At 46.4% G+C, this 10,201-nt stretch overlaps 1 protein-coding gene across 1 annotated transcript; it reads right to left on the bottom strand.

Moving 5' to 3' along the window:
• Nucleotides 1-2,190: 2,190 nt before the first annotated feature.
• On the bottom strand, nt 2,191-6,944 carry LOC125511154 (heat shock cognate 70 kDa protein 2). The gene is made up of 2 exons (XM_048676451.2): nt 6,606-6,944; nt 2,191-4,120 (listed from the first exon to the last, which is right to left on the bottom strand). The coding sequence occupies exons 1-2, from the start codon at nt 6,820-6,822 to the stop codon at nt 2,391-2,393; spliced, it is 1,947 nt and encodes a 648-aa protein (XP_048532408.1). The 5' UTR covers nt 6,823-6,944; the 3' UTR covers nt 2,191-2,390.
• Nucleotides 6,945-10,201: the final 3,257 nt, after the last annotated feature.

The following is a 10,201-nucleotide window of genomic DNA, read 5'->3' as shown; positions in this document are numbered from 1 at the left end:
GCTTTACTTGTTTCAGCAGAACGAGTGCTTGGACTGGGACTGGGACTGGGACTGGGAGGGAGACAGTATTATATCTGGTGCGTACGGCAGATTAAAGAGGATCATGACAGCACTAATGATGATGATCATGGGGGATCTCCGTCTTTAGGGTGTGTGTACTGTGTAGTGTAGGGTACATCGTAGTACGTCGGTGTGCTGGAGTATGTACGTAGGGTAGGGCCAGGCGGTGCGGTGCGGTGTGGATGCCTGCCGCCGCTTTGGCCCTGCAGAATTATTGCCTACATGACTCATCGGGGGGATCAGCCCCTGATTAAAGCCAAAGAGAGGGACGCGGCGGATTTAAAAGGCGCTCAGGCGGACCGACATGTCCCTCCCTCGTCGGAGCTCATATCATACTGAGGGCAGGAGATGAGATTATGGGAGCGACACCGCAGGAAGGATGTGAGCGGGGAGATTCGTTCCTGGCGCTCTGCTTTGCCACCCCTCTACTCTACTCTACATGATGATGCGTCGGTTTGAGATGTATATCATTTTTGAATGTCTATATATTCATGTAGACGATGGTATATAAAGATTCTCCCATATACACGTTCAGTTTTGCAGCAGATTATCTTTCTTTTCCTCTTTTAACCGGGAAAACTATTAAGCCAAAAGCAATCTTACATGATATACAATGTTTCTAAATATTTGTCTTTTTAGAGGTTTCAACAAGTGACTACATACGGAGCAAAATGAGTGAATCTACACTTTAAAATATGCCTATATACATCCGTATGTGGTAGTCCTTTAAAATTTCTAAAAAGACAAATATTTAGAAGGGAGTAGCTAATAGAGTAATGTAGTCCCAATAATCTTTGTCCACTCCATATTTTAGCCAGAGAAGGTCTGACTTGGTCCTTTCTCTCCAAGCAGATTGTCTAACAAATTATCTACTCTATATTTAAGTATTATTATCTTATAGTAACTACCATCTCAACAGTAATTCAAACAATTTATAGTTGCAGTGGTTAATCCTAACAAGTACTTTTCTATCGTAATAATTCAAACGATCTATCTGTATAAAGACACTGATGCTCAACAAGTGAAGAAAACTCTCGTCTTCTTCCATCTGCAAAAAATGGGTAGAAATTTCATAGAGCAGTACCTCGTATGGCCTAACTAGCAGCAACAATATCTAACAAAATTCACAAGTCCCAGCTAGCATCCAACATATTTGTTGTAGCAGCAGAGTATCAAGGCTCTGAATAAATCTACAGAGCACCTTTTCTTTCTCTCCCTCACCAATAGCAGCAAATGTATTTCATGGCAGCAGATGTATAGCAGTATAGCACTAACTAAATGGCAGCCACGAACCCAATACACACCATTCCTAATAAACTGAGCCGCTGGTGATCTTCTTCCCTTGCCCTTTCCTGTCCCCAAATCCTCTTCTTCCCCAGCCCACCGCCCTCTAATTTCCCCTCAAGGTAAGGAGCCCCCAAATCCCCCACCACCAGAGCAGCGGCGTCCAGGCCGTCGCCTGACTCCCGCGGCGTTTCTCCACTGCCAGATCTGGCGCAATTCCGGCCTTGCTGCAAGAATTTTTGTTCTTCTAAAAAATAACATGAAACTTTCAAACAAACATTATAGCTATTCGGATCAGTGATCTAGAAAATTACAAAGTACTCCTCTTATCACGAAAAACTACTCCATCCGTTTCTAAATATAAGTCCTTTTACAGACACGAGAACCTAACTAAATACTACTAATAAAATTCTTTGTTGACAGAGATTTCAATATGAAATGAACAGATACAGATGTACATGGATATATTTTAAAATATAGATTTCCTCATTTTGCTCCGTAGTCCATATTGAAATCTCTAAAAAGGGCTTATATTTCATGATATCAATATTTGCAACAATATACTGGGATGACACACTTTCTGCCAAGCGCTCCCTAGGGGGCAGCCTACCACAAGAGTTTGAGCCTGGAGTCATAACCCCAACCCCTCCATTTTAGGTTGAGCTCAGGAAAGAATTTCTACAAGTCATAGCCTCTGAGCTCTGAAGACTGGAGTGCAGCAGAAAAGGATACACACTTAGCATACCCTAAAGAGAATGGAATGCTGCAACTTAACTCTGAACTCGAATTCAGAGACAGCAACCAAATTTAAGCTGTAAGAATTCAGAATGAAATCACACGGTTAGGTAGTCCAAACAATAAGCATTAAGCTGAAATCAACAATGAGCCAAAACATGCATCATTGCATTGTTTACGGCACACACAAGTCTCGTGATGCTACAGACCAAAAGTACAACAAAACTTCCAGCCCAGGTGATATGATTGGCACCCAGGACTGAAACAAATGGCGTATAGTGTATTTCTCACTATATCAAAGAGAAACTAACTTAGTCGACCTCCTCGATCTTGGGGCCAGCACCGCCGCTGGCAGCCGGCGCGTCCTCGTCCATGCCTCCGGGCATGTCAGCACCGGCACCCTGGTACATCTTGGCGATGATGGGGTTGCAGAGGCCCTCCAGCTCCTTCATCTTGTCCTCAAACTCGTCAACCTCACCAAGCTGGTTGGCGTCGAGCCACTGGATCGCAGCGTCGACAGCATCCTCAATCTTCTTCTTGTCGTCAGCAGGCAGCTTGGAGGCAATCTTCTCGTCCTGGATGGTGTTCCTCATGTTGTAGGCGTAGTTCTCCAGGGAGTTCTTGGCATCAACCTTCTTCTTGTGCTCCTCATCCTCAGACTTGTACTTCTCTGCATCCTGGACCATCTTCTCAATGTCGTCCTTGCTCAGCCTGCCCTTGTCGTTGGTGATAGTGATCTTGTTCTTCTGGCCAGTGGTCTTGTCCTCGGCAGAGACATTCAGGATACCGTTGGCATCAATGTCGAAGCAGACAGTGATCTGGGGAACACCCCTGGGTGCAGGCGGGATGCCGGAGAGCTCAAACTTGCCAAGCAGGTTGTTGTCCCTGGTCCTTGTCCTCTCACCCTCAAACACCTGGATGAGCACACCAGGCTGGTTGTCGGAGTAGGTGGAGAAGACCTGCTCCTTCTTGGTGGGGATGGTGGTGTTCCGGGTGATGAGCACAGTCATGACTCCTCCAGCAGTCTCAAGACCAAGAGACAGTGGGGTGACATCAAGGAGGAGAAGGTCCTGCACCTTCTCGTTCCCCTCACCACTGAGGATTGCAGCCTGGACGGCAGCACCGTAGGCAACGGCTTCATCAGGGTTGATGCTCTTGCAGAGCTCCTTCCCGTTGAAGAAGTCCTGCAACAGCTGCTGAACTCTGGGGATTCTGGTGGAACCACCAACAAGCACGACATCATGGATGGTGCTCTTGTCCATCTTGGCATCCCTCAGGCACTTCTCCACTGGCTCCATGCACTTCCTGAAGAGGTCCATGTTGAGCTCCTCAAACCTGGCCCTGGTGATGGTGGAATAGAAATCAACTCCCTCGAAGAGTGAATCAATCTCGATGGTGGTTTGGGCAGTGGAAGAAAGGGTCCTCTTCGCCCTCTCACATGAAGTCCTGAGCCTCCTCAAAGACCTGGGGTTTCCACTGATATCCTTCTTGTGCTTCCTCTTGAACTCTTGGACAAAGTGGTTCACCATACGGTTGTCAAAGTCCTCCCCACCAAGGTGAGTGTCACCAGCTGTGGCCTTGACCTCAAAAATACCCTCCTCAATGGTAAGGAGAGAGACATCAAAAGTGCCACCACCGAGGTCAAAGATAAGCACGTTCTTCTCACCGACACTGGTAGCCTTCTTGTCAAGACCATAGGCAATTGCAGCTGCTGTTGGCTCATTGATGATACGCATCACATTAAGACCAGCAATAACACCAGCATCCTTGGTTGCCTGCCTCTGGGAATCATTGAAGTAAGCAGGCACAGTGACAACGGCATTCTTAATAGTTACTCCTAGGTAAGCCTCAGCGATCTCACGCATCTTGATGAGGACCATGGAAGAAATTTCTTCAGCTGAAAACTGCTTGTCCTCACCCTTGTACTGCACTACAATCATAGGCTTGTCTGCAGGGCCAGGAATAACCTTGTACGGCCACATCTTAATGTCACTCTGGACAGGGGCATCAGCAAACCTTCTGCCGATAAGACGCTTCGCATCTGCAGAGTTTCATAAACAAACTGACTGTTAGAAGAATTATCTGTAAGTTCGATCGGTAAAAAATACTAAGGCATTAACCCAATAATTTGCATGTATTTATCAACAGAGGATTAATTAGTGTGACCACACCAGAGGATTTCAAGCATGTGTATTTTATTTTGAAGTTCTTATGAACATGTCTAGACAAACAGTGAGCTTTGATGGAAGTATCGCTTAAATTCATAAACTTGAAACCAAATAATCTATCCCTTAATCATATTCCTGCATGTTTTTATTCTAGCTTGAATAAGTCACGAACTATTGCAGAAGTAACTGGAAGCATACACAAGGTCCATATGCAATTCAGTGACCACATAAGTCTCACACATTCTTGCAGCCCATATGTACATATATAATTCAAAGTTCTTCCCAAAATATTTGGATGAACATGTGTAAAGCAACTTTGGGATTAAAAATGTGATTCCAAATTAAATGATTCTATGCAGCTTTTCCCCAAGATTGAAGAGGCCATGTGTACCTTCCTAAAACTTCATATTCTATATACAAGTTTATTTGACCTTGAATAAATCGCAATACTGGAAAAGTAATTGAAAGCATGCACATGGTTCATATGCACTTCAGTGAGCACATGCACCAGGGACACACTTACATCCAATGTGCACTAGCACGTATAGATTTCAAAGTCAAAAGATCCAGATAACCACTTGAATCTTGGTGAAAAATCCACATGACCACACAACTAAAAACCATCTTCTACCCCTTGTGCTAGGAGCAGTTTTGGGATAGGAAATACATGGTTTTCAAGTTAATGGTGTTATGCGGCTTTTCCCCAAGGTTCAAGAAGCTATGTGAACCTTTTTGAACTTTCTATTTCTAATTGGTTCTTAAGTGGAAGCATGTACACAGCCACATGCAATCCAGTGACTACACATAACTTGCACATACTTGCATCGGGTAATATGGCAATCAAAAAGTTAACAAAAACATGGGTAATTAGACACTAGGTATATATGGCAGCTATAAGCAGTAGTGCACATATTCCATGTGTAAAACCACTTAAAAGGGACATATAATCTAGCGCATATCTTGGGTGGGGTGGAACTTCATTCACAATTTACAGGATTCAGGACCTATACAAGTAAACTAATTACTAGATGTTTATGCGAAGTTGTGATCCAATACAAATAGCAAAACACACAAGACTCGGAAACTTCGGCACAGGTTTACACAAAACATTATTTCTAAATGGTTATTAGTGGTGCATGTAGCTGCCAAAATGAAGTCCACACAACAGGCTAACTAAATTCTTAACGGCTAACCAAATAGGGCAAATGGTACGTTTAACCAAGAAAGAAACAGCAATTTGTTCAATAAAAAAGCACAACTTTAACTTGGATTTTTAGAAATAAGATATAGTTTCATATATGCTGAGAGAACCTATCAATATTATGCCATCCTCGTTGACTCTAACAGAGTAAACATGAAAATTACTATGGTACAAAACTGCTGGCATGCACTGAAGTGTAGAACTACAGGTAATTGGTTCCGTCCAAATTTCACTAACAATTAAGAGAAGGAATAGACATAATCAATTTATTTGCCAGCCATAAGATAACAATTTAAGTGTGATTTGTCTAATAATTCATGTATGACAACAAATATATAGTATCAAGCCAAAATAATGATCCAACAGCTATGTAAGGATCTAAATGGACCACAGCTGAGGACCATGGAAAATCATAATTAAAGGAACAACTTGATCCAAGATTCAAAAGTAGATCCCAGAAAGCTAGCAGACATGCTCTTTGTGCAATTTTGAAATGAAAACATAGCACAAAATAGTATGCTCATTAATTAACATTATGATGAGAACAGTTGGCAATGAAATGATGACAACTACCGTAGTTAAAAACTGCTAGCACACACTTTAGTGTACAGTAGTTCTGTAGATATTTAGTTCCATCAAAAAAGTTCTTACTAAAGGATATTTAGTCCACAATATATAACAAAAGTTAGAAGTAAGGATCATGCAGCTATATGCATCTAAATAGAGCACAGCTGAGGACCATGAAACAACCACAATAAGAGGAACAGCTAGGCACAAGCTCCAAAAGTAGATCCAAGAAAGCTAGCAGACAAAAACAATTATACATGGCAGACACATCACAGATTTGATGTGTCACCTAAAGGCCAAAAGATGCAGCCTATACCCACAAAAAAACACTATGAACAGACCATGGCCCGCCTCCAGCGTACCAAATCTAGCAGGAATACGACCGAAACCTCATCGTAACTGCTCACACATACTCGGCAGATCTGCCGAAGCAGAAGAGCTCGCACCAAGCGACGGGTCAACGGCTAAAACCTCGACATATTTCGCTGCTCCAAGCGACGGGTCAACGACGCGCGCATCTAGCAGCGACCACACATACAGAGAAAAAACAGATCTGGTGGGAGGGAAAGAGAGGGAGGGGGTGTGCTCACCGAAGACGGTGTTGATGGGGTTCATGGCGACCTGGTTCTTGGCGGCATCGCCGATGAGGCGCTCCGAGTCGGTGAAGGCGACGTACGAGGGCGTGGTGCGGTTGCCCTGGTCGTTGGCGATGATCTCGACGCGGTCGTGCTGCCACACGCCGACGCACGAGTAGGTGGTGCCGAGGTCGATGCCGATGGCCGGCCCCTCGCCCTTGGTCGGCGCCATGGCTCTAGCTAGATCGAGAAGAAGGAAGCTAAGCTAGGACTAGGGTTAGGGTTTGAGGAGCCTTTGCGCAGCTGCTGGCGGCGGCTGCTGCGGACTCGGGAGAGGAGGAGGCAGCGAGGAGCGGGGCCGCTATTTATACAGTGGCGGGGGAGGAGCGGCTGTCTGAACCGGCGGAAGCGTGGCCCATACACAGCCCAGGAACTCTCCCGTGGGACCCAGCTGGCAGAGTTCAGCGCGATAAATGCGGTGCTACTTGGACTCTGACCCTCGGACGAGATGGTTTCGTAGCCTCTGTCGCTGCGGATGGGCCCTGCGGTTTTGAAGGTTTTGTGTGGGGCCGTGCTGCGGTGTCACGGGGTGGAAGTGGGGGAGTCGTTGGATTGTTTTGCAGATTCTCGCGTGTCGCCGGAGGGCAGGGGGGCGTGTCCGTTGGGAACCCGTGTGTGTCTCTAGTGGGAAAGCGTCTTCGGTCGGCGGTGGGTGTCACGATCTAGGCCGGACTATTCTGCGCGCCCCGGAGACGTTGGATCGTCATCGGACGGTTCAGAACTTCAGACCGGCCCGAAATATCTGTTTGTGTACGTGGATGTGATGGTTCAGTTTCAGATCTGAGAAAAGTGAACCTCCCACGAAGCAGACTCGAGAAGCTTCCGGCTTCTTCTCCGGCGATGTATTGTTTGTACCAAGTGACCCTTCCTAAAACTTAAATCTATCCACTAGCCCCAAAAAAAACTTACAAAAAAGGCTCAGATTTTTATTAGGGGTTCGGCGGGAGCATCTCCATAGCCGCCTGATTAGCCACACGAATCCTAAAGCAAGCCTCCTCGCCACGTCACTGGCCGCGGTCCATTCGTTTGGAGTTGAGGCGGGAGCAAACCATTTTCTCGGGCGGCGTCATCCCACTTCCTACTCCGAGTTCTCCTCTCTCTCCCGCTCCACTCTTCCCACCCACAGCGACGGCTCATGTTCCAACAATTCCCATGACGAGGGTGCGTCGGCGTCCAACCTCGGAGTTGCTGGAGGCAAGGCACGCGGGTACCTGTACCCATTTGTGATGGTGTCCTGGATAAGGGGGGACTAACCCAGCCGACCCGTTCTCCTCGAGTTGGGCCGGCAAGCCACCATTCGTGATCAAGATGGACACCGGAAAATCGTACGTAGGAGGCTTGTTCAAGACTACCTCCCCGAAGACTTGACGTATACTCCAGGATCTCTGCTGCCGCCTAGCTCATAGCTACCGACCTTCTAACCCTAAATACCCTCCCTGGCGTGTATATAAGCCATAGGGTTTAGCCCATAAATGGGATATCAACGCAAAATCATTCACCTAGCCCTAGAATTAGACCACACATCACGATCTCAAGGTAGATCAACTATGTATTTGATACATCTCCCTTGATATAAACAAGAGCAGGACGTAGGGTTTTACCTCCATCAAGAGGGTCCGAACCTAGGTAAATATCGTCTCCTTCGTTCCCGTTACCCTCGATTCGAGATCCACAGCTCGGGACCCCCTACCCCGAGGTCTACCGGTTTTGACACCGACACATCGGGAAACCATGGAGGTGCTCGTGCGTGTTTGTCGTCTACATCAACCCCTCGACGGTGGAGTGCGGTGGTAGGACTCATGCGTCAGATCCCAATGCGTGGTGTTGTGTCGACAGTGGCTGAGAGAGAGGCGCGCGCGTGTGGTCGCCGTTTCATCGGGTTAAAGGTGCTAGGGGTGAAACTCGGGGGTATCTGCGCCAACTTTTCAAGCTGAAGGAGGTGCTCATGTGCGTGACCGTCATCATAGGGGCGACGGTCTGGCCGCGTCAAGCGATCTCCGCCGTCTAGATAAAGAGGTGGTCGGGGCATCCACCGAAGGTCGGCGCCACGACCATGGGATCCGTGGCGAGGTCGTCCCTCCGATCTAGCAGAGGCGAGGTCACAGCCGCGGGAGGAGGTGTCCGCGACGACCACCACCACACATCTGCCATTCCCTGGCACGATGGTGACGAACGAGAGCTCGCATCCACCTCCCGCCGGGGTCCAACCTGAACACGGCTGCAGCAGCTCTCGAAGGCTCGTTCGGGTAAAACGAGATTGCGTCAGAGGAGGACGAGGACCGGAACCCCAACTCGAGCTCGACCACCACCACCACGCGCTGCACAAGGCCCCGGTGTTGGCTCCATTCTCTACAGGTAGCACCTCGCCCAACCTTTTTGCTCCATTTTTCAGTTTATTGTCTTCAAATTGCCATGCCCTAATCCAGGAATGCACAACGGATTTGTGTGATTTCACGCTCTCAATGCAAATTTATATGTTTGCCTTCGTTTATGGTATACTAAAAATACCTTAGAAATTTCAATCAGACATGTCTTGTGTCTTCATTTATATTATATACTAAAAATACCTTACAAATTTTAATCGACTCTTTTCTGCCACCATGTATGTATAGATGGAAATTTCCATGACCTTTTCTCTACAGTCATTGCAAAACAAAATTACCATGGCAAATTTCTGCTTTTAAAGGTGATGGCATTTTGGGGTGTGTGTGTGTGGGGGGGGGGGGGGGGGGGGCTATGTCATTATTTATTTTTTGAACCATAGCAAATTTTACTAAAGCAATCCATGGTATTTTTTCCTTTATTTTTTCGAGCATGGCAAAATTTTCCATAGCATAACAAAAACTAAGCTTTATTAGTTACAACAAAAAACAAAACTAGGACTTCTATTTTGTTTCGCTACTGGGTTTTACTTTTCCTTTTTATTTTCTACAAAAAAAAGGCTTGTACGGGCAATGAGGGAGGGTGTTCCAGGAGTGGGGTTCTCCCGTCGAACAAATCCGTTCAATGGATCTCCCCTCCCCCGGTAGCGAACGGGATGATCGCCCCATGGAGACAACAAGTATGACGTTCGTGCCATATTGGGGTCTTTTTATATAGGTCTTTTTTTTCTTTTGAAAAGGAAAGATTACCCTGGCCACTACATGAAGATCATACATGCAGCCATCTTTATTAATTTATTCATCTGAGACTGAGAAAATAAATACAAAGATTAATCCAAAAACCACCTTCGATGCGAACAAAGTTGCTACACCTACAAAATATAAATATGTGCCCTAACCGCATCAACGAACACCATCTAATTCAGTGGCCTCAAGAAGCCGCCCGCCTAGCAAGCTAAGAGTGCCAACTGGTCTAGGCTTCCCATGACACGCACCGCATGCGCACACTCGAGGATCCACCGCCATCATCTTCCGCCATCCCATCTTTAGGAGGAATCATTCCATAGGTCTTGTCATGCCCATCTACCTTCGACGTCACCATGATGTGAGACAAACGACACCAACTTGCATGTGCCCATTAAACCACGTCCAACGTTGAGACTCCACTGT

Source organism: Triticum urartu, chromosome 5A, assembly GCF_056163025.1.
Source record: "Triticum urartu cultivar PI428250 chromosome 5A, HENAU_Tu73, whole genome shotgun sequence".
Lineage (NCBI taxonomy): Eukaryota > Viridiplantae > Streptophyta > Magnoliopsida > Poales > Poaceae > Triticum > Triticum urartu.
The sequence above is the reverse complement of the archived record's forward strand: the minus strand, read 5'-3'. Positions and strand labels throughout refer to the sequence as shown.